General features: G+C 40.8%; 1 protein-coding gene and 1 pseudogene across 13 annotated transcripts in view; one reads left to right on the forward strand and one right to left on the reverse strand.

Moving 5' to 3' along the window:
• NCOA3 (nuclear receptor coactivator 3) overlaps positions 1 to 24953 on the reverse strand; it is a 141023-nt gene that overhangs the window by 15723 nt on the left and 100347 nt on the right. For 8 of the 13 annotated variants that reach the window (XM_047068009.1, XM_047068015.1, XM_047068013.1 and 5 more), the window contains 15 exons: positions 16604 to 16708; positions 15553 to 15725; positions 14967 to 15067; positions 13811 to 13985; positions 13353 to 13541; positions 13083 to 13184; positions 9426 to 9566; positions 9018 to 9165; positions 7660 to 8051; positions 6621 to 7489; positions 5041 to 5176; positions 3281 to 3478; positions 2099 to 2356; positions 1875 to 2001; positions 665 to 836 (listed from right to left, as the gene is read on the reverse strand). In XM_047068009.1, coding sequence (XP_046923965.1) covers positions 665 to 836; positions 1875 to 2001; positions 2099 to 2356; positions 3281 to 3478; positions 5041 to 5176; positions 6621 to 7489; positions 7660 to 8051; positions 9018 to 9165; positions 9426 to 9566; positions 13083 to 13184; positions 13353 to 13541; positions 13811 to 13985; positions 14967 to 15067; positions 15553 to 15725; positions 16604 to 16689 — 3267 coding nt within the window. In that variant the 5' untranslated portion in view covers positions 16690 to 16708. The remainder of the gene's footprint in view (positions 1 to 664; positions 837 to 1874; positions 2002 to 2098; positions 2357 to 3280; positions 3479 to 5040; positions 5177 to 6620; positions 7490 to 7659; positions 8052 to 9017; positions 9166 to 9425; positions 9567 to 13082; positions 13185 to 13352; positions 13542 to 13810; positions 13986 to 14966; positions 15068 to 15552; positions 15726 to 16603; positions 16709 to 24953) is intronic. The other 5 variants (XM_047068016.1, XM_047068014.1, XM_047068012.1 and 2 more) reach the window with 2 other exon arrangements.
• Positions 9638 to 10364, forward strand: LOC124503177 (40S ribosomal protein S3a-like; annotated as a pseudogene).

Here is a 24953-nt window from a genome sequence, read left to right on the forward strand (position 1 = left end):
AGGTCACGATCTCGCGGTCCGTGAGTTCAAGCCCCGCGTCGGGCTCTGGGCTGATGGCTCAGAGCCTGGAGCCTGTTTCCGATTCTGTGTCTCCCTCTCTCTCTGCCCCTCCCCCGTTCATGCTCTGTCTCTCTCTGTCCCAAAAATAAAAAAAAATAAAAAAAAAAAAAAGAAAACTATTTTTAAAACACATATAAAAAAAAAAAAACATAAAATACGTTCTATCTTGCAATCAACAAAATACAATTTAAGACAAACATCTTTGGGGCACCTGGCTGGCTTAGTTGGTTCAGTATGACACTCCTGATCTTAGGGTTTTGAGTTCAAAATTCACGGTGGGTGTACAGGTTACTCAAATCTTTAAAAAAATAAATAAAACAAGCACCTTTGTTGCCCAACAGACTGAAAAAGATTTAAAAGAATAACATGCTCTGTATCTGTTTCACCACTTGCTTGTCCACACTATGTGTGTCTTCATCCACGTGGGGCCACAGCACAGTGCTTGTGAGGGTTAGGAACTCCAATCATCACTCTCCGTGAACACAGTGAGGTAACACAAGTGATCGGAAAGATACACATACAGGCATTCTTGTGCATGGCTTCGTGAATGTATGCACACACGTGTGCACATACACACTTCCATTTCCATGTTAATGCTACCTACTTGATTCACAAGTTCAGGGATGCCCAGAGCTCTGTCAATTTCTTCCAAGCCTGTGGCATCTGTGTTGCTCAAGAGAGTGTGTAGCTGGTCCAACAACGCTCGTTCATCACTCTGCCCTTCCAGGTTAGAAGGTGGCCCAAGAAGATCATCCAGGGAATTCCTAAGAAGTGGCCTAAACAGAGACTTGCAATCAATGCCAGTGGTGCTTTTCCTCTTACTCACACACACACACACACACACACACACACACACACACACACTCACTCTCTCTCTCTCTCTCTCTCTCACCACACACGTTTTTAATATACAGTAATACCTTAATTGTTACAAGTGGAAACAATAAACCAACTTAGTTGGTTAAGAGAGAAGAGCAAATGTCCCCAACTGAAATTGAAGGCCCACAATTTTAAGCTTCCACCAGGCCATCCACAGCTACCACATCTAGCTTACACATGCCTAGCACACACTCCCACCACCAAATGTAACTGCTAGATCCCTACACGTTTAGGGGACAGCAGAGGTTGAGGGGGGTGGAACAGGGTGCTATTCTCAAGATCATACAAGAACAGAGGTGGTCACGGTTATGATATTTGTTAAGTTGAAGTAACCCACAAAGGACCGGAAAAAAAGAAAAAAACACAAATGTTCAACCATCAGCAAACTGAGCCTGGGACCTGCCGAAATAACTTTTTGTTCCCCGTGGCCACAGAGCTCACGTGTTAACAAGTACAATACAAATTCCATTTACCCACAATAAGGTGCCATAGCCCTCCAACACATCAGAAGGGCATGGACCTAGATACTCATTCTGCCTCAGGAAAAATTCTGTGGTGAGGCTATCTGTTCTCCACTGGGTAGAGAAGCACTGAAGCTAATAAACGCACAAAGCTACACCACTGCCTCCCCAACAGATCAAGCCATTTTTTCTTTATTACAGAACTAAAGACAGAACTGACACTGACAGGTGGCTTCTTTCATGCAAATGAGTAACTGATCAAGCGAAACAAAAACAGAAGACACACAATGTTTCACAGAAACAGAGTGCTGTGGTGCACTTTCACCATCATCCCTGAAATGCCCAGGTGGCAACCAGGCACCTCGGTCACAGTGAGTTTTTCTCATTCTCTTTCAGGTTTGCTCCTGTGCTCTGAGCATTTTCTAGATAATCCAATGCTAACATCTTCTACAGAGTCACATAATAAAGCCTCACCTATTTTGAGTCCCATGAGAGCCTTGTTCCACGGACAACATGCCATCTGGCCAGGAACCCGGCTGGTTGGACGGTGCTGCCTGGCCATACGGACTGACCCCCATTCCCATGGGAATTTCACCAGGCCCTGGTGGAGGAAAAAGAGGGGATGCGTTTTCAAAGAAGGCAAGAGCAAACACCGCCCCGTGTCATTTCACTTTCTCTTTGGCGAAGGGGACGCTTACGCATTTGAAGCATCTGCTGCTGTGGCGGCTGCTGTGGCGGCAACGCCGGCCTCGCACCTGGGATGCCAGTGGACCGAAGGGGCAACGTGGGCATCGAGCCGCTCACTGCAGGTCTGGGCAAAGAAGCGCTGTAATCCGCTCCTGGTCTTCCCATGGAGTTTGAACTCAAAGGCTCCATTCTGCTCGTCTTTGAGCTTGGCAAGCCCCAGTCTCCCGAGGAAGCAGTCTGATTCACAGTCACATTTCTGTTTGGTCCACCTAAAACAGGTAGAAATGATTACGTCTTTTCCAGATTATCATGAAATCCTTGCTGTGTAAGTACCGTCATTACACATGAACTTAACCAAAAATAAAAATAAAATAAAAGCTTTGTCATCCTAAAAATAGGACTGGCCAACTATGAAGACTACTTTTTTAAAGATATTTTTTGAGGGGCGCCTGGGTGGCTCAGTCGGTTAAGCGTCCGACTTCAGCTGAGGTCACGATCTCACGGTCGGGCTCTGGGCTGATAGCTCAGAGCCTGGAGCCTGCTTCCGATTCTATGTCTCCCTGTCTCTCTCTGCCCCTCCCTCGTTCATGCTCTGTCTCTCTCTGTCTCAAAAATTAATAAACGTTAAAAAAAATAAAATTAAAATTAAACTTTAAATAAATAGATAAATAGATAAATAAGTAAATAAATAAAGACATATTTTGATAGGCAACTGTTGCCATTTATTCATTACAAGTTAGAAAAGGTCTCAGACCGAAAGCTTCCTTAAGAGTTTAAATAGCCAGGGGCGCCCGGGTGGCTCGTTTGGTTAAGCATTAGGCGAATTTCAGCCCAGGTCATGATCTCATAGTTCATGGGATCAAGCCCCACATCGGGATCTGTGCTCTCAGCACAGAGCCTGCTTGGGATCCTCTCTCTCCCTCTCTCTGCCCCTCCCCCACTCACTTGTGTCTCGCATGCACACATTCTCATAATCTCTCTCTCTCTCGCTTTCTCTCAAAATAAATAAATATTTTCTAAAGAGCATAAATAACCAGGCCACAGAATTAAGGAGACTTATGAAAGAACTACTGTGCTACTGTTATTCATAAACCTATTACTTAATCCCAATTATTTAAATGGCTTTAAGTATTCTAAATTTGCTTTTCCCAAAAGAAAAGTTTAATCATAAATACTTATTAGAAATAACATACCCATAGTTGAGCCATAATTTTCCTGACTATCCATCATTCTTGGATTCCCCCCCAACATGGGCTGCTTTGGTAACATGGGGAAAGCACTGATATTCTTTACTGGAGGACTCGAGCCAACAGAAACAGGGCTATCTAGAGACACCGCTCGGTTATACAGAGGACGAATGGACTGCACAGACTGTGGGCTCCTCAAACCTGCTGAAACACAGATACACAATACAAAATGTCCTCTGACAATTCAGTACATAAGTAATCAAGGACAACACATCAATACCAACACCACCCACACAAGACTGTCTCTTACTAAAATAAACACTAAACACACACACACACACACACACACACACACACACACAAAGAAGAAGAAGAAGAAGAAGAAGAAGAAGAAGAAGAAGAAGAAGACGACGACAAAAACCCCGTATTCCAAATCCATTAGAAAACAAGAATCCCAGCACTGGCTGCTGTACTAGGGCATCATTCTGCAGCCTGATACGGTCATTTGTGTTCTGCTTCGCTTAATATTACAACTGCTAGCAACATTCAAACTGCCAGAGGTTCTTCCCTAAGGGAACTTCTTAAGTGGATTCTGTTTAAAATTTTATAATTAAATATAACCAGGTAAGTTGCCCTCTAGTCAAACAAGGAATGAAATACAAAATTTCCTAACTTTTTACTGTTTCCAATCCATTTGACTGATCTATCCATTTTAGTTTAGGAAACAGTGCCATCAAAAATGAATAATCACCATTCCTGATAACTGTGAATTATTCTTTTTTGATCGATACCTGTAATATACCCTCGTTAAACTGATGAATGAGGAAACCACATAGCTGTGGAAGAGAGGCTGAGGGAGAATCAGCAAACACTAAAGAAGTCTCCCAGCTAGATAACCAGGTTCCATAAATGTCACAGGACAGGCTTCTATCTACAGTTTTAGTTGCTTTTTAATTTAAGTCTCTATGCCTCACAAAAATAGATGCTCAGGTACCTGGTACTCATCTGGAGCAACCAATGATGAACATTTTCCTAAAGTTCCAGGATTACTGGTATATTAATTAGAAACAGGAAATTTTAAAAAATAGAAAAACGTCCAGAAAGCTTTTTAAAACATATGCACTATGAATTAGTATTCAAAACTGAGAGGTAGAGTATGCATTTTGAAGTTTACAAATGCTAATTAGGGGCACCTGGGTGGCTCAGTTCGTTGAGCGTCTTGACATCAACTCGGGCCACGACCTCAGAGTCATGACATTGAGCCCTGCATCACACTGGGCATAAAGCTGCTTAAGATTCTCTCTCTGCCCCTCCTCACTGCTCGCACACACACATGCTTGCCCTCTTTCTCTTAAAAAAAATGCTTAGATTCCAATCTTAGTGTAAGAGCACAGCTGACTCTTGAACAACACAGGGCTTAGGGGCACCAAGCCCCCACCCAACACAGTAAAAAATCCATACAACTTCTGATTCCCCAAAAACTTACTACTAATTATCTACTTTGACCAAAAGACTTTGATAAGTCAATTAACACATATTTTGTATGTCATATGTATTATATACTGCACTCTCATAATAAAATGGAGAAAACATTAAGAAAACCATGAGAAAATGTTTATAGTACTGTACTGTATTTATTTTTAAAAAACACACGTGTGTAAATAAACATGTGCTGTTCAAACCTGTGTTGTTCAAGGGTTAACTATACATACAAGTGCGAAGAAACGTTAAAAAGGCAGCAAGCATAAAACCTAGTTCTTTCTTACCCAGAGAATTAGTTCCCTGAAACATCTGCTGCTTGGTTCCAAGATTACTACCATTTGTGGATACGGAATTATTGTAGAAGTCAGAACTAGTCAGATCACCAAGAATAGCATCTAGATTATCCAAATCTCCAGATCCCTGGGGGGAAAAAAAGTTTTTTTTAATTAACCTGTGTGCATTACTAGATATATACGCATACACATTCATCAGAAGAACACAAATGAAACGGGAACAAGTAAAATACAAGTTACCGGAAATGATAACGCCCAACTTAAAGGCTAGCTTACTAAGACCCCCACCCTAAATCTTCTTCCTTGAAATGAAGAATAGTTTTAACTACTGAAATAAATCTCTGGGTTTGGAAGTGCTTTCAACAGGGGCATTTTTAAATCTGCACTAGAACTTTAATTCTCAAACCGTAGGTATTTTCGAGCTAGTGTTACTCAGGATCATCAGCTGACAGAGAGGCCTGCCTCTATACATACCTTCCAAAACCAGTATGATTAGTAACAAAGGCAACAAGCTGACATTCAACAAAAGATTCACAGGCATGCTTTAAAAAGGGCTGGCGGGGGGGGGGGGGGGGGGGGTCGGGTGAGTCAGTTAAGCATCTGACTTCGGCTCAGGTCATGATCTCGAGGTTTATGGGTTCAAGCCCCACGTCGGGCTCTGTGCTGACAGTTCACAGCCTGAAGCATGCTTCACATTCTGTCTCCTCCTCTCTCTATCCCTCCCCTGTTTACACTCTGTCTCTATCTCTCAAATATAAATAAACATTAAAAAAAATTTTTTTTTTAATTTTTTTTCAACGTTTATTTATTTTTGGGACAGAAAGAGACAGAGCATGAACGGGGGAGGGGCAGAGAGAGAGGGAGACACAGAATCGGAAACAGGCTCCAGGCTCTGAGCCATCAGCCCAGAGCCCGACGCGGGGCTCGAACTCACGGACCCTGAGATCGTGACCTGGCTGAAGTCGGACGCTTAACCGACTGCGCCACCCAGGCGCCCCTAAAAAAAATTTTTTAATAAAATAAAAAGAGCTCTTGGTCCATAAATTTGGAGCACTAGGTTAAACAAAAATTAAATAGACATCCTAACAGCAAGACTTCCCCAAGACTTTAATTTTCTCAGGTGCATATTAACACCTCCCAGAGGAGTCACAGTTTGACAAATGCTTACATGGAATGAGATCCTGTACAGAGGGAAACATGATTTTAGGTAAAAATCAAAATTCTGTTACTTAACGCATTAAGTTTTTCCCCCCATTTCTTTCTACTATACCATTACATGGCCCAACCTTCTCATTCCAACAACAAAACCTCCATGAAAATTTTCAAATTCTCTACTAACTGGTTCAAGTTATAGTCACATTTTAAAACACCCACATCTGGTTATTTCCAAATTGCGTCACATTACACTTCACGATGCCCAAAAGAATGACAAAGAACCGACAGCTCAAGAATAACTTCCATCACATAAACCTAAAATAGAAGATAAGGTTTTGCACGTCACATACTGTCTTTCTAACACAGAAATGCAAGGATTAACCACAATGACTAAGCTGGAAAATACAACAAATTACCTCTTCATTTGCTTCTGTCTTAATTTTAGAGTCTTTCTCTTGACTCGAGCTAGGAACGGCGGAGCTGCTGCACTGACTCCCCTTACTGTCCACTCCTTCCACTTTGGGCTGCAGTTCTTTAGAGAGCGGATCACTGGGATCATCCCTGTCCAGCAGGTATCTAAGAAGTGCATTATTCTCCTTCTTCTTAGGACTCAGTTGCTCCTGCTTGACGCTTCCTTCCACACCAGACGCTGCACTACCGGTGTCTTTCCCCGTGGCTTCTGCGGTAATCTTGGCTACTTCTGCGGGTGAATTCCCATTCTGCAGCAACTTGTGCAGGATACGGTGCTTCTCCTGCAGCAGTGACCCGTGCATATTGGATGTGGAGGACACTCCTCCAGAGGTCGAAGAAGAGACCCCAGAGGGGCTGGTGACACTAACGGAAGAGTCTTTACAACTTGAATCCAGGGGGGAGTTGGTCAAAGAGGAATGACCCCGATCATCAGAAGAACAGGTAAGTAACTGCAGTAATTTTTTATGACCTTTGCTTTCCAGAGGACCCCTCTGATTCTCTGCCCCTTCGATACTGCTCTCCTTACTTTCTTTGTCACTGAGGTGATCCCTGCTATTTGACTGACACATTGAACTCTCCACTGGATTCTGATCACAATACAAGCCCAGGGGACTCTTGGAATCCTGACTGTTCACTTTACTTGGCTGGCTTATATTCATATTGGGAGAGTTATCCAGTTTGGGGCCTGGTGAAGACAGAGTGGATAAAAGAGAAGTCCCCACACCCTCACTGATAGCTTGAAGAGCACTCAGAGAGCTACTAGAAAAGCTGTGGCTCCCAGTATTTCCAGAAGATCCCATGGGCGAGTGCACACCTGGATGTGGAGAAAAATTAAGGCAAGAATTAAGACTATCAGATGCTGTAACAAAATGCCACTTAACTCTATTATAAAATGAACTGACTTTACAAGAATTGCAGCAGAATAAAAAGAGAAGGATTACTGAAGAGTAAAAAATAAAGAAACGGAAATGCCAACACAAATACCTGCAACAGGAGAAAACTGGTGTGAGGCCATCTTTGGACTCCCACGATTACGAGGAGAAATCATGATGTTCTGCTGGTTGGAGCCAAGGCCAGGGCTCCCGTGTGGGGGGCTACTCATGTTGAGACCATAGGTGCTATTCTGATAGGAAGATGGGGACTGCATGCCTGGCCCAGCGTTCATTGAAGCTATGGTGCTGGAAGCCCCATACCTAGGCCCACTCATCTGCCCTGTGGAGCTGGGGTCGGCCAAGCCATAGGGCCTGCCGCTTAGCATCTGTAAGCCTTGGTTTGGCGACATGCTCATGCCGCCTACCGAACTGTTGCATCCCGCTGCTGGAGGTCTAATGCCTTGTCCGACAGGATTCGCGTTTGGTCTATACCCATTCTGTTCCCTGCAAAGAAAGAAGACAAACCTTCACTAAAATATTACAAGCATGCGGGGTGCCTGGGTGGCTCAGTTGGTTAAATGTCCAACTGCAGCTCAGGTCATGATCTTGTGGTCAGTGAGTTCAAGCCCCGCGTCGGGCTCTGTGCTGACAGCTGAGAGCCTGGAGCCTGCTTCGGATTCTGCGTCTCCCTCTCTCTCTCTCTCTCTCTCTCTCTCTCTGCCCCTCCCCCACTCATGCTCGGTCTCTCTCTGTCTCAGAAATAATTTAAAAAAAAATTTTTTTTAAACATTACAAGCATGCATTAAAACACTCAAGATTTTTTTTTAAATGATGAAGTGCCACGAACTTCACTTCCTAGGCACCATTCCAACACTTAGTTACTGATCAGTTATGATGAGCCCAGTGAAATACTTTTTAATATGCCACAAAATCTAGGAGTGACCACCACCACAGCACTGAGGACCAACAGTTACACTAACTGGAATCTCGGTGGGACTTTACTAGAGTCGCCACACATCTAGGGGCTAACCTCGAGGTACCTGCAAATTATACAAGATCCTTAATGGGTAAATATCCTGCTTTTCCACGTGTTGCTCACTTACCACTAGCAACAAGAGTAACTCTCAGTTTTGCTTAGAGTCTACTTTCAAATTTTAAATGCAATCCCTGGAAGCAACGTAACACATCATCAGAAATGAAAGGGAACAGCGGTAGTCACATTAGATAGTTCTTTTATCCATTAGGCCTTCCCATTCCCCAGCTTTCCCAGGAAGTAACTAATGAGCAAATCCTCACTTTCACATAAAAATATAACCTTAAAAAATATATCATAACCCAGGAATCTAAACTCACTTCAGCAAATCCAAAGGCTCTGCTTTTTCTATTAAATCTTGCTTTTCACATTAATAATAAGGCACCCTGAGAACACCGCTGCATTTAATGTGAGGAGATGCAGGAATCTATCATTACCTCTGAAGAAAGTGGGTCGAGACAAAGCCATGCCGATCATTTGTGACAGGGTTTCGGAAGAGTTTGCTTTTGGTCTGTGCAGTCACTATGGTTCCGTCGGCCAAGGAGAATCTATACACCGGGGTTTCTGCATGGCCATGGATATAAGCTGTTGGGGAAAATACACCATTACTAGCGACTACAGTTGGCAAAACAGACACATGTAAGAGAGGAGAGAAAGGAAATCTACTTCAAGTGCCACATTTTCAAAATCCAGGGAAAACACTGGACCTGCACCAAAATTACAAGCAGGCTAAAAGAATTCCTGCCCCACATGCACAGAACAGCAACTACAGCCATGTACGTACTTTATGCTATATACAAACACAAAAACAAACAAGACCAAGAATCAACCTCAGAATTCTTTACCTTCTTGATAGTGACGTTTCTGGGACCACGACTGACCATCATTAAGACTAAAAAATCTCTGGATACACCTTCGGATAATATCTTCAAAGCCAGGCCTCATGGAAGATCTCAGTGAATTTGTATCTATATTGACAACTTTTCCTATTAACAGAAAACAAAGAGTTAAATCCAACCCACAAGTATTTACTGGTTGCACGCTGACCACTGACCGCATGGCTTAGCTCTGAAGATTCAAATAAAAACACCAAATCTTTGCTCTGCTTACTCTGCTAGATCCAGGGCTTTTATTTTTAAGGACACAGTCCTACAGGACATTCTTACATTAAATGTCCTCCTGTACAGAGTATCACAGAACTCCTTTCACTTTCTCAATGTACAGAATAGAACACGGCCAGATAACCTCAGGTTCATTTTCACTTAAAGGAAAAAAACACCACCTACCAGTAAAATTGTTCTTCTGAAGATAGTCTGTCCCTGCAGCTATGAAAATACCTACCTACACAGCTAGCAGGGACAATTCTTTTCATCTGAGAGGTGACTGCATCTTTGGACACTTAAAATCTAAACCAGGAAGGTTAACCAAATACTCATTTCTACCAGTCTGGAAGTTTCTGACAACTTTTGTTTAACATCAAATACACTAGAGAGACAAAATTTATACAACTCAAAAACACTACAAAATTAAAGGTTTTATGAAGATGGCCCTTTAAAAAAATGGCTAGGCCTCTCAACACTTTCTGAGCAGTATTAGGACAAGAATAAACATTGGCAAGAATAAACACCTAACAAAATGTGGCAAAAGGAGCCAAGAAGAAAATAGTCGATCCATTGTCGAAGAAAGAGCAATATGAGGAGAAAGCACCCGCTACGTTCAGTGAAAGGAATGTTCAGCAAACATCAGTCACAAGAACTCTGTCGACGGACCACAATGGTCTCTGATGGCCTCAAGACTGTGCTTCTGAAGTGAGCCTTACTGGTCCCCAGAATGTTGAAGTCACATTTCAAAAATTCAAAATAATTACTGAGGATGCCCTGGGCAAAAACCGTGAGATCAACATTCGGGACATGGATGCCCAAGACAAAATATGCTCCACGGCAAAAAGTGCCAGACTATGACTGAAAGCTCATGTTGATATCAAGAAATCAATGGTTGTTTCTGCCTGTTCCACATATGCCTTACTGAAAAGGCAATACGCAGACCCAGACAACCTCTTATGCTTGGCACTAACAGGCCCACCAAATTGGGAAGGTGATGGAAATCCTGACCCAAGAGGGGCAGACAAATGACTTAAAAGGAGTGGTTAATGACTTGATCACTGACAGACTGGGAAAGATACAGAAAAGGCTTTCCAATCTATTTACCCTGTCCATGATGTGTTTGTCGGAAAAGTAAAAATGCTGAAGAAAATCAGGTTTGGATTGGGAAAACACACGGCGTAAGATGGTTCTGAAAAAGCTGCTGGGGATGAGAAAGGTACTAACGGTGGATGAGCTCATGGACAGAGTCCCCAGTTAAGAATCTGTGTAAAATCCAGACCCTTCATGACATATTAAAAAAATCTTAATAACAGCGGGGGGGGGGGGGGGGAGTCCCACCTAGGGAGAAGTGACAAATGCACTGCAGGGAAGAGTAAACATTTGCGTGCTGTGCCCAGAATAAAGATGGCCTGTCCTCAACCCCTCCTCTGAGCTCAGCTCTGACACCCAGATGACAAACACAAAATAGATGCTCAGAAAAAGTTCACATCTGGGACAGAGAATAAAATCTCTCCAGAGTCCAAAATAAGTATTCTGTGGAGGGCAAGAAACCTCCTATGAAAGGAGAGACAGCAACTAGAAAATGCCGGCTATGGTGAGATGGCTCTCAGATGTGAACCAGATAAAAGGATTTCACTTTGCCTGCCTGGTAATTTCTACCTTTTATAATAAGAGGAGACATTAATGAGATAATTTTAAAGGTTCTATTCACTAAATTGCTTGAGTAAAGATGTTCTATTTAGTATTTTCAGCTATAAAATGTGAAATATTGTTATTCAGGGAGAAAATTTAGCCTGCCAAAACATAATAGGTACAGAGTAAGAACCACTCTAGAAGGTAAAAATTCACATAAAAATTTCTGTCACCAGGTTTGATTATCTCAAAGTAAGTTAATAAAGAAAAAATTTTTCCTATGTAAGATAATATTTATCAGTGTAAACAGACTGTCAATTAAGTATACAAAAAACTTTTTTTGCTACTTTTTTCATCTGTGGAAATTAATCTCAAGCAGCTTCAAGACAGGTAACTGAGCCTGGCATAAAATGACTGAAAACTACAAAAATAGCTTTTTTTTTTAAGAGTAGAATACTGTTATGTATGTATGTGTACATAACATATAAATATATATGCACATGTAATAGCTATAGGTATGTTACGTATATTTAAATTTTTTTCAAGTTTATTTTTGAGAGGGATAGAGAGAGTGTATGTACAGGGCAGGGGTAGAGAGGGGGGTGGGGAGAGAGAGAGAGAGAGAGAGAGAGAGAGACGGAGGGAGGGAGGGAGGGAGGGAGGGAGGGAGGGAGGGAGGGAGGGAGAATCCCAAGCAGGCTCCACTGGCAGAACCTGATGTGGGGCTCGAACTCACGAACCATGAGATCGTGACTTGAGCCAAAGTTGGATGCTGAACTGACTGGGCCACCACCCAGGCACCCCATGTATATTTAAACCTATTCCATTTTATCAAATTACTTATTGCAGGTCCACAAGGTACATACAAAGCAAACAGTACAGGCTTTGACATCAGGCAGACCCAACTGCAAATTCTTTACCACCCAGGATCTAATGTTGGGCAAGGAACTCAATCTCTGCCGCCCGACCTGCTTCCTCATCTCCGGGATGGCACCTACAAGACAAGCCTTGACATCACCATTTAGGGTTAGATGATCGCATGAGCAATCCTGAAGGTGAATACAGATAATAATGCAACTACATTTAATTTCATTATGTGCTTGATCACTTATACTGGCTTTAAGTCTTTATTCCCATAGTAAAAAAAGTGCAGACCAAGTCTGAAGCTCATGTTGATATCAAAAATTACTCCCAGTAATTCTTAAATTATCGTATTTTTGAAAACTTGTTTATGAAAAATGGGTTTGAAGTTAGAGAAAAGAAATATACTGATTTCAAATGCTATTGGGAGAGAAAGCTAGGTGTCTCTACATTTATTTTTTATTTGTTTATTTGAGGGAGTTTAACTGTCAAATATACCCAACTCAAATGCCAAGGGTTTTACTGAATCTTAAGAGTTGTGTAAGAAACATAAGAAATGGGGGTGCTGGGTGGCTCATTCGGTTGAGCATCTGACTCCTGGTCTCGGCTCACGGTTTGAGTTTGTGCCCCACTTGGGCTCTGTGCTGACCGTGGAGAGGCTGCTTGGGATTCTGTCTCTCCCTCTCTCTGCCCTTCGCCCGCGCCCGCATGCTCTCTTTCTCTCTCTCAAAATAAATAAATTTCAAAAAAAAAAAAAAAAAAAGAAACGTAAGAAATAATCTATGCAAAGCATTCACTACAGTGGATATAGGTACTTTTACATGAGCGTGCAGCTGCAAAAATAGTTAACTCTCAATAACTCTCAAATGAACAAAATGTATATACACACATACACAAAGTTTTTACCTGAAAGATCATGTCTAGTAATAAAGCTCTCGGGGTTTGAGGGAAACGCTCTTTCGCCTGTAGTAATGCGACGTGCTACACAGATCATACAGGATTGCAAATCTACAATACAAATTCAACCAGGTAAGGATTACATTTAACTTTTGGACAGATCTCTCAAATAGACAAGTAAGGACATGGAATTCAGTCAATGAATACAACAATGGAAATCAAAGAACTACAAATTTGGCTGCTGTCTGAAAAACATTTCAAACATGTGGTCAATCTTACCTTCCCCTTCCTCCATCATAGCTCGAGGCTGAGACAGGGCAAAGCACTGCATTGTTTCATATCTCTGGCGCATTTCAGGATTAGTGTTGATGTCTTCCAGAATATCATGTGGTGTTTTCATCAGCATACGACAATTAAAAGTATGGCTTTTTTGTCTCTGGGTCTCATTTGTCCAGGCAACTCCATTGACTTTGGAAAACAAATTGAAAAAAGTTTTTTAAAAAGCTGGCAATTCAGGGGTGCCTAGGTGATTCAGTCAGTTAAGCATCCAACTTCGGCTCAAGGTCATGATCTCACAGTTCATGAGTTCGAGCCCCACATGGAGATCTGTGCTCTGCTTCGGATCCTCTGTCTCCTTCTCTCTCTGCCCCTCCCCAACTTGCCCCCTTCCTTCAAAAATAAACCTTATTTTTTAGTGTTTACAAAATTAAGAAAGGAAATACACATTAAAAGACTACCTGTAGATTTCGGTAAGTTTTTAAGGAAATCCTTTCTGTCTTCTTCATGCAAGATACTGTAGACACTTGTGTTAACCAGGTCTTCTTGCTTATATTGCAGGTATTGTGTGACATTTTCTGACACAAATACAATGTTTCCATCACGATTCACCACAAACAGGAAACCATCCAATGCCTAAAGTGGGATAGGTTAATATGGGCTATTATGGACTGAACTGTATCCCCCACCCAAATTCACACGTTGAAGCCCTAACTCTCAATGTGGCTATATGCGGATATTCGAACACAGGGCCCTGGTTATGGGGTTAAGGTTAAATGAGGTCATAAGACTAGGGCTCCAATCCAATAGGACTGATGTTCCTATGGAAGAAGACAGATACGAGGGGTGCACAGACACAGAGAAAAGGTCATGTGAATACACAAGGAAAAGGCAACCATCCACAAGCTAAGCAAAGAGGGTTCAGGAGAAACCAAGCATGCCAATACCTTGACCTTGGACTTCTAGCCTCCAGAACTTTAAAGTCCTGTTGTTTAAGCCACCTAATCTGTGATATTTTTTCATGGCAGTCTTGGCCAATTAAAGGCACCAGCCTTAGCACTAAACAGAATTTTTTACAACTACTAGTGATTTAACAACCACTGCAAACAACTATTAGCCACCACTTAGCCATTTCTATTCACACAGCACAATTACTATAGGATTGTATTTAAAGAATTAAAAATAAAAAGAATTTGAGGGAAAAAAGATAGATACAGCCAACATAAAATCTGAATGAATGTCTAATCTAATGTTTGAAGAATTACATCTTGAAAAGAGTTCTTAAAAATGAAATATCCTTAGCACTTCCTGGTTTTCCATTTGATACGAAATCAAGCTACAGGAGCCACCCCACTCCCTAGTGAGAATTTACAAAGAAGAACTGAACCGAGCAACTGAGAAGTACTTGAAGTGAACTAGTTGAAACAAAAACAAGTTAACAGTTGCACTTTATGAAGAGCCTCCTCTCTGTTCCCGTCTCCTGCTTTACAGCGAGAGAAACATGCTATAGGCGAATCATACCTATTGAGGACAACTACTTACAAAACAATGTTTAAGCACGTCACAAAAAGCATATTCTTAAGTCTTAAAAATTCCTCACAAGTATAATATACTTGCCTGAAGTAAAAGTGGCCCTAAGGAATCTTTATCAATTACTCCCTGCCCCGTAGAAGATACATCAGCTTTCTGAACATCATCATCATTGGAAATGGCTTTTCCTGAAAAGACAGAAGACAATACTACAAACATCACAAATATCAGTTACAGATCAAATTCACCTCCAAACAGTCCCCAGAACACAAACACACACACACACGCACACACGCACGCACGCACACGCATACATATGCACATATACAACATTTCCTGATAAGAAACCAATTCTGCAATTTTTAAATCTTAAAACTTGAGTTACCCAGGAGGGCAGAAGATACCCTTAATTTTCTTTCACTACTACATGTACTATCCCATGGCTTCCTGAAAGGCAACTAACATGGGACAGGGTGAGAACACTGGCCTCTTTCTAATGCTCTATTAACTATTTCTCAAGGAGTACTAAATTGGCCAACTCATTTGTCCAATCCCACACAGGACAGGTCCCACTAGTCCACACGTGAGCAACAAGGTAGCAAAAAGGCAAATGTAAACATAGTTAACAAGTTCCTTCTGAAAAGATTTGAGTGTTTTTCTTACTTTGTATTACCTTGCTCTTTTATTTGACGGATCTGTCTTACTGTTTCCTTTAAAATTGCACATTTATCTGGTTTGACATTGAAATTGTCAATATCACTAAGATTAGCAGATATAAGTTCAGCCAGTTCTTCAATATATTTACTCTCCTGCTCCCGTCTCCACTTTTCACCACTGCAGGTAAGACTGAGAGAGAAGATTGGGGGAGGGGAGAGAAGGCCATGAATGTACCTATCACAAAAAAACGCCGGGAGCAGAATCACCAGCACCTTCATACATAAGCAAATAAAATTTAGCCAATAGAAACCATCAAAAACTCATCTTGGAGAAGAAGTACAATACAGCAGAAATTCAGGCAAACCTAAATTCAAGTCCACCTTTTGGTTAGCCTCGTGGCCTTGGGGACACTTAGCCTCTGACCATGAAGAAAATAAGGATACACAGTCTTTACATCAAAGAGACAGTAAAACAACAAATAATAACAAAAAGAGTGTTAGCTACTTATTAATGACAAGGTTTTACATAAGGCTTATAAGCCATTTTTTACTTTGTAAGAATCACATTAAAACGCAAGTCATAGTGACCTTGGCAAATACTAAAAAGGCTAGCGTAACACTGCATGAAATATTAGATTTCTATTTTTTAAACTGCAAACTTTATTCAGGAAAAGGACGATGAAACCTCACAAAGGCCAAAATACCAACTTACGACATCTTCTTACAGGAATTTAAAGAGTAATCTGATTTGCAACTATCTTGATGCTCTATTCCTGACTCCTACCTACCTCTTTCACTAAGAAATGCTTCACACTACCTCAAAAGTGTTAGTTATTGGACTAACTCACTTTTATCTGAATCACCAATAGGATTTCTATTATATCATAAGGATGTCTATCTGATCACTGTGCCATTCTACTTAATTCAAAGCAAAATCATATTATTTAAGCGAAGACAAAAATCTACTGAGAATTTAAACAACAGAAAGCTAAAATGTTCGTTTTAAGTCACAAAAATAATGGTAGTGGGAGGAGACCTTGGTGAAGGATCAGGAAATAAACGACCTACCCCTGTCCTGGAGTATCACATGGCAATTTGCGTTTTCGTGAATCAGGGGCCAGTGGATCCAAGGAGTTTTCTCCTAATCCGCTCATTGTGACTATACATCAGCAACTAAGAAAGAATGATGATAAGATGAAAACATTGTAAAATACCCATGTTCTATGCTTGAATGGTTGAATCTTATGATTCAGAACTACTTTCCCTAAATGGTTAGGTAAGTCTTAATATTCTTAATTATAAATGAGTACCCTGAAGACAACGTCAAAAGTTCATATTCTAGTTTAATTCTGCAGAATGTCAAACCCCAAGACTAAAATGTTTCTCAAGTCCCACTAAAAATGTGTATGTTGAATACTCTGAATACTTCAAAGGATGAGGAAGGCATCTTCTTCATATTTAATAACAAGAAAAAGAGACCATCAACTTTTTCCAAGTGATAAAATCCTGGGGTGCCTGGCTGGCTCAGTCGGTAGAGCATGCAACTCTTGATCTTGGGGTCCCAAGTTCAAGCTCCACCTTAGGTGTGGAGATTACTTAAAAATAAAATCTCAAAAAAAAAAAAATCCTAGGGGTGCCTGGGTGGCTCACTCGGTTGAGAATCAGACTCCTGATTTTGGCTCAGGTCATGATCCCAGCCAGGGTCGTGGGATGGAGCCCCATCCATTTTGTGCTCTGCTCTGAGCGTGGAGCCTGCTCAAGATTCATTCATTCATTCTCTCTCAAATAAAAAAAAAATTGAAAATAAGAAAAAAATCCTGAGTTTTATTTATACCCAACTAAGGACAAATTAGAGATTATCCTGTCACTTGGTAAGGAGTCTTCAAGTGATACATGTCTACATTTTTTTTCAGGCTATTTTCAAAGTAGCACATTGCTTTCCTTTAAACTATTTCATTAATATTTATTACCCACTGTGTTTTTCTTCTATGACTTCAAAACTAATCTTAGAGCATGTAAATAATCTGTAAGCCCCACTACATGAGGCCTGGAGAGTAGATGCACAATGAAAAGGGGGAGGGGGGGGATTTTCATGGTATCTAAATAGCAACAATCATTTTAGTAACGACTGATGGAAATACAATGTTTTGGTTAAGGTTTCAATGATGAAAATAACGAAGGGTGTTTCTTTTCTTTTTTTTTTTTAATGTTTATTTTTGAGAGAGAGAGAACGCGCACACGCAAGTGGGGGAAGGATGTGGGGGGGAGCACAGAATCTGAAGCAGGTTTCAGTCTCTGAGCTGTCAGCACAGAGCCCGATGTGGGACTCGAACCCATAAACCACGAGATCATGACCTGAGCCGAAGTCAGACGCTTACCCGACTGAGCCACCCAGGCGCCCCACCCCACGTAGGGTGTTTCTAGTTGAAACAGTAACAGTGTTTTAACAGCAGCTCATAATTTTAAGACCTCTACTAAACCTTCACATACAAAGAATTTTATTTGTCCTAAATTCTTATTTAGGAAGACAATCCTTGTTCTAAACAATTCCAAGTCAATCAAGAAGTTCGAATTTTCCAAACTTTTTCTCAGTATGTTAAAATGCATCTTGCATCTAGATTTTTAGACATATACTGAAGGACATAAATTTCCACTAGGTGGCACAATACTACAGAGAGAAAGGAGACAAAAATGCAAAATTTCATACAGGATGCTAATGAAAGTTAAAAAGCATAGCTTTTAAAAAATCAAAACCACATAATCACTAACCAAGAGTTCTAGATTATGACATCACCTGTACAGATACTGTAGGTATGAATTAAATACCAATAAAATCCATTCTACCTAGAAGTTTGGTAGTAAAATGCAAAATCAAAGCTGAAAGGCAGAGAGGTTTCCAAGAGTCTTTTTCTCCTCACAACATTAAGCTAAAGTAAAGGAGAGTAAAGTACTTAAAATGCCTTTTTTTTTTTAACAATTTTTTAATGTTTACTTATTTTGGGGAAAGACAGAGAAACAGAGAGTGAGCAGGGGAGGGACAGAGAGAGGGGGAGACACAGAATCCGAAGCAGCCTCCAGGCTCTGAGCTGTCAGCACCAAGCCTGACGTGGGGCTCGAATTCACGAACTGCAAGATCATGACCTGACCCGAAGTCGGACGCTTAATCAACTGCGCCACCCAGGTGCCCCAGAACTTAAAATATCTTTGATTAATAGTGGCTTAGGGGCGCCTGGGTGGCGCAGTCGGTTAAGCGTCCGACTTCAGCCAGGTCACGATCTCGCGGTCCGTGAGTTCGAGCCCCGCGTCGGGCTCTGGGCTGATGGCTCAGAGCCTGGAGCCTGTTTCTGATTCTGTGTCTCCCTCTCTCTCTGCCCCTCCCCCGTTCATGCTCTGTCTCTCTCTGTCCCAAAAATAAATAAACGTTGAAAAAAAAATTTTTTTTTTAAAAATAAAAAAAAAAAATAGTGGCTTAATATTATGGTTTTAAAGCATACCCAGATCTCACAATGCCAGAAAAAATGTATTCTTCAAAAATGACAATGTAATAAGAGTCTATAAATATTCCAGATTAAAGAAAACTAAAGAGAAATGACAAATATGATGTATGATCCCATACTGGATTCTGTCCTATAGAGGGGAGATGCTATAAAGCACATTATGGGATCAACTGAGAAATTTAAAATATGGAGGACAGGATTATTTTATCAATGTTAAATTTACTGAAGTTGAGTTCTGTACATATTTAAGAAGCTATCCTTATTCTTTTTTTTTTATAACGTTTATTTAATTCTGAGAGAGACAGACAGACAGACACACACAGAATGCGGGGGATGGTGGTGGGCGTTAGAGAGGGAAAGGCACAGAATGTGAAGCAGGCCCCAGGCTCTGAGCTGTCAGCAGAGAGCTCCACGCGGGGCTTGAACCCACCAGCGGTGAGATCGTGACCTGAGTCAAAGTCGACCGCTTAACTGATTGAGCCACCCAGATGCCCTAGAAGCTATCCTTATTCTTAACATTTACAGCAAATGGGTCATTATGTATGTAAATGGCCCTCCAATGGTAGAGGCCATTTTAGGTGAGTGAGAAAAGGAACAGGAGAAGCAAAGGAGAGGGAGAAAGGAGGGTAGCAAAATACTGGCGCTGGATAAAACCTGGTAGAAGAGAAACTTGTGTTTGGAGCCCACAAACCTTGAGACCATGACCTGAGCCAAATCAAGAGCCAGTTGCTTAACCGAATGAATCAACCAGGTGCCCCAAAGTTAAAACTTTTTAAAATTTTCACTTCTACACTTGATATAGGATGTCACCAAAATGAGTTTTAAAGGCATAGATTGTATCAATAGAGAATCAAAACCATGACAATCTCTTAGTATGGAAGAAATCAATAATAATTATATTCAGTCTAAACAGGAAATGCACCCAAGTCATTCACATTAAGCCAATTTTTATGTGCACTGGGAGAAACATAAATATATCTACCTGTGTCCATGTATACAGACGTGGCTCTTTCTCTTCGTGTGGCACAACAACAAGCTATAATGTGCATGACTGTCTAGTCTATGTGTCACCAAATTTACTCTTTCACAGAATCCACTGACCTCTAAATAACAAAGGCAATTATCCAGCAATGTACTAACGCTAAATTCTAATGTAAAAACCACGAAGGTTTCGTTAAGATATAAAATATTTTTTTTTTTTTTCCAAAGAAAAGATTTGCCAATTAATACTGTATGATACCTAGGGGCCTCTGGGTAGCTCAGTCAGTTAAGCGACTGACTCTTGATTTGGGCCCAGGTCATGATCTCCCAGTTTGTGAGTTTGAGCCCCCAGCTGGGCTCTAGGCTGACAGTGTGGAGCCTGCTTGGGATTCTCTCCCCCCACCCCACCCCATGCATGCATGGGCCATGCACTCGTTCTGTCTCTCAAAATAAATAAATAAACTTAAAAAAAAAAAAAAAGGCTTTGAAGTGTCTGGGTGGCTCTGTCAGTTAAGCATTAGACTCTTGATCTTGGCTCAGGTCACGATCTCACAGTTTATGAGTTTGAGCCCCACAGTGGGCTCCACACTGACAGCACAGAACCTGCTTGGGATTCTCTCCCTCCCTCCCTCCCTCCCTCTCTCTCTCTCTCTCTGTCCCTCCACCGCTTGTGCATGCTCGTGCTTTCTCAAAATAAATAAAAACTTTAAAGGGGGGGGGGATTGGAAACCAATTTGACAATAAACTTAATATATTGAAAAAAAGGGGGGGGAGATTTTTATTGCACAATACGTTAAAAAAAAAAAAAAGACCACATGATTTCCAAGAGTGAATGATATGTTAAAATAAAAAAAATATCAGCAAATATATCTCCTAAATTTCATTATGACCAAGAAAATGCTCAATATGAAAAATTATAACTATTTCTGCTTAAAAAATAATACTTTTCAGCATATACAACAGCTAATACAATTATTCCTGAGCACAAATGACTATGACAAATACTTTATGTATAGTTTTGTTTATTTGGTATTAATCTTCGTTACAAACATAAAAATTGTCAATAGCATTGTTTTACTTGCCAAGTCTGCTGCCTGCTTCTCGCTGGCAAAGATGGACTCAAAACTATCTGTCTGAGGGGATATATTATCTATTTTGGCAAATTACTCTTTCTAAGGTACGAGAGGTCAATGTTTAGTGTACACATCCTAAATTTAGATCATTTTCAGTCAGTAGTCAAGAACCAAGGTGGGAGGAGAGAAGATATTACATACTAGGCCCATGAATAATTTTTCCCCCAAAGAAACTAAAAGTTAAGAAACATAAATCAGTAACTGTATAGCTTACATTTTTACATCTTAAATTATTACCCATCTAGGTTAGAGGATATGCAGAGTTGGTAAAATCAACATTCAAAGAGGAAATAATACAGCACAAGAGCCCCAAAGTATCTTTGATAAGAACAGTCTATGAAGACTGAGCCCCTTCTAAATTCTGACTCCCTACAATTAAAGATCATCTACACAGCTGAGTAGAAAATTAACACACAATATATACCTGCCCAAGTAACTCTTGAAATCCCCTCATAAATCCAATAATGACTTGCATAGATATACTTTGAAGTTGCTAATGAAGAGATGTCCTCCGACTGATTATTAAGCTGGAGGTCCACCTCAACCACACTTCCAGGCAGAATGCAATCCAATCACAGAAGCTTTTCTAAGCCCCTGACACCATAGTATCTAAAAGGACTACAGTGGAGAACTTTTCATTGAATCAGAATTCAAAGGCCCAAAACGTATTCAGTCTTTCAATGTGAACACAGCCATCTGGATCCTTGAGCCATTTTTACAATATTTTTTTAAATTAAAAAAAAAAAAAAGAATTTTACTTGTCACTCAAAAGTCACGATAATGTTGGGTGTATGACTGAGCAGCATCAACTAGCTTTCCTTTTGGTTATTTGACAGTTAAGACGAGAGAAAAATCTTGATTGTGTACAACTAGCCAGATGCACAAGGATACAGGAAGTATTCCTGTCCAAAAGGAAAAGATACCAATCAACAGTGCTAACGCCCATTAGGTAAGCCACAAGTTGGGGGGGGGGGGGGGGGGAGGGGTGGGATGGTGCGGGGGAGGAGGGTCTAAGAAAAGCCACGCCAAAATGGGATGACATGTTACTCAGTAAATCTCAAATGGCACAGAAACCAACGAAAATATTTCAGTTTTCCTAAGTTAATAAGGGAAAGGGAAGGGGATAACTTCTGTGGCAGTACAGTGCTGAGCATATCGCATATTCTGCATAATCTCTCACCATGACTCTCGAAGATATGTATTATTATTCCCATTTTATAGATAAGTACACAACTAAATAACTTTCCAAAGATCACACACAGATACTGGATGGCATAACTAGGACTCAGACCAACAAATCTGTATCATATGTTCCTTGGGCATTTTATCCCTCACTGAAATAAACTTTTTTTTTGAATCACACCATCTCCAACCGGTTACCCAGAAAACTTCTTAGCTCATCAGTAAGAACACTGAGACGTTGTATACTTAGGGTTTGTGGGTATGCTGGATCAGGGGCAGAGGCAAGGAGCCACTACAACTCAACAGGTACTAATGCTGTTACTCCTCTCAAGTCCCCAAAACTAACCACTGGTCTACAAGTCACCAGATAAATGGCCCTCTGGGGGTGGTCTAATATTAACCATAACCCTTACTTCCACTTGAAATCAACTGTCTCGGCTTAAACAGCAAGAAGAAAACTTGAGATCAGAAAAGCATGAACTATACCCTAAAATAGCCTGTCAAATATTTTTATTCTTGGGGTTTCTAAGGTTAAATGCTGGGGCCAAAAACTTTTGACTATCCCACCGGTAATTCAGTTTATTCATCAGGCCTGTTTGGCTGACTTATACAAGGTATGATTAAATACACTTGGTAATTAGGGAGTGTTTCTGGGTGTCTCCTGAGAATCACAGTAACTTGAGGAAAATTTTCCAACAACAACTATAGATTTGGAATGATTTACTGAAAACCACTTGAAGCTGTATGTAAAAGCAGAGACTGCTCAATCCAATTAGGGGGAAAAAATTGCTCTTGGGAAAAATTATGAGACATTCTAAACATATAAATATATATAAATATATATATAAATCACTACCCAGAACTAAAAGCTCCAAATTGACCCTCTTACTTGAGACAATTTAGTACATAGTCACCACTAGTTAAAGCTTTAATCCTACAAAATTGTATTTTCTAAAATATCAAGTTAAAGGTTTTATTTCAATCTATGGTGTGGCTCCAAAAGAACCAGCACCACAGAGGAAAGGACTGAAGGAAAGAGAACCTGTGTGTGTTTAAGAGACCATGGGGGAGGGGGTGGGAGTGTCATAAACATGGAACTACTATGAAAGCTTCCTCATCAACTGGATGCCTCTTCCAGTGAGTATCTCCTACTTTTATATTTTAATTCAACCCTGGCAAAGAGGACAAGAGCTGAAAGGAGACAAGGAGAGAAAAGAGAGGGAAAGTTTCAATTAAACTTAACTGGCAATGTCCTTTTGTTTTGTTGCTGATAACCTGTTATGTTTATTTAGTGGGATCAAGAAAAAACTACCTAATGCAATCCATTTTTCAATCTAATTCCGTTTCAGCTCAAACACTTACATGCCCAGAACCACTTCAGGTCCAGGAAATAGAGATGAATGACAGCATACGTTGCGGCAACTCTCAGGCTAGCACAAGAGGAAAGCATAAATGATTGTAACAACACAGGTTGGTAAGTATTAAAATGAAGGCACTGCACAGTGTCATGGGAACAGAGCTGATAGGAAACCTACCAGCCTACAGTTGTTTTTTTAAAAAGAAAAGGCATATAAACAGTGTCCACAGTAAACTACCTTGGTGAGGACATGTGACAGAAAGGGTATGCTCTCGGGTTCTGGTCATTCTTCTCCTGTCTTTAGTTCATCCTCCCAGCTAACTTGAAAGGGGGCTGGCAGAGAACCATAGAGTAAAACATCTTATTTTTAATATACAAATTAAGCTGAAAAGCATCCAAGTGTAAGTCAACAGCTATTTTATCCACAGGTTTCACTCTCTCTTCTCCCTTTGTACGTCCTGCCTTTTCATTCTCAATCCACAGGCTGAGCCCAAAGCCCCTTCACATTTATGTTCCAGTTTAAACCTGATGAAGTTGAATTCAAACACAAACTCTCCAGAGGCTCTGCTACCAGAGCTGGGCATACCAATTAGCCAAAGCAGGTGTTAGTTGCAACTGGAAGCTTGTTGCCAAGAGACTTCTCAACCTCCACAGAAGCAAAGGAGTTGAAGTTCACCAATATACACTGTGCAGAGGGAGTTAAGCACGCCAATTCCATCTAAATCAAATTACTCTCTCCTGACAGCGTACTAACTACCTGGATAATTCTTTAGTTATTTTAAAGGTAACACTGACCCTACAATTTAATGCACTGAATCTCTCAGATCTAACCTGAGCGGCATAAACCTGATTTCAGCTTCACTCTAAAAAACATGCTGCCATACTTCTTCAGCACACCCCCACCCCCACCCCCAGCAGCAGCTCCCAAATGACCTATGCTGAGAGGTTCTGACAAAGGATGATCGCTGAAATAGTTCCTGTTTTGCTTTTAAGTCATTCATTTCTTTTTAAATCTTCCCTTTCATCTCTTTTCTATCTAGAATACTCCTACTCATCCATCCTTCAAGATCAAGTTCAACTGTCGCCTCTAGGGAAACCATTCAATTTCTCCCAATTAGACGAAGTTTTCCCTTCCCTTTCCTGATGCACTTTTCATACTTTTACTACACTGTTTTACACACTGCATTCTATTCCTGTTCACTTTTTGGTCTCCACTTTCTACACGGCAAGCTTGAAACCATTACAAAAACTTGGGGCGCCTGGGTGGC

This window comes from Lynx rufus, unplaced genomic scaffold, assembly GCF_022079265.1.
Source record: "Lynx rufus isolate CCGP_SWC_20201006 ecotype Redwood Valley unplaced genomic scaffold, mLynRuf1.p SCAF_8, whole genome shotgun sequence".
Taxonomy (NCBI): Eukaryota; Metazoa; Chordata; class Mammalia; order Carnivora; family Felidae; genus Lynx; species Lynx rufus.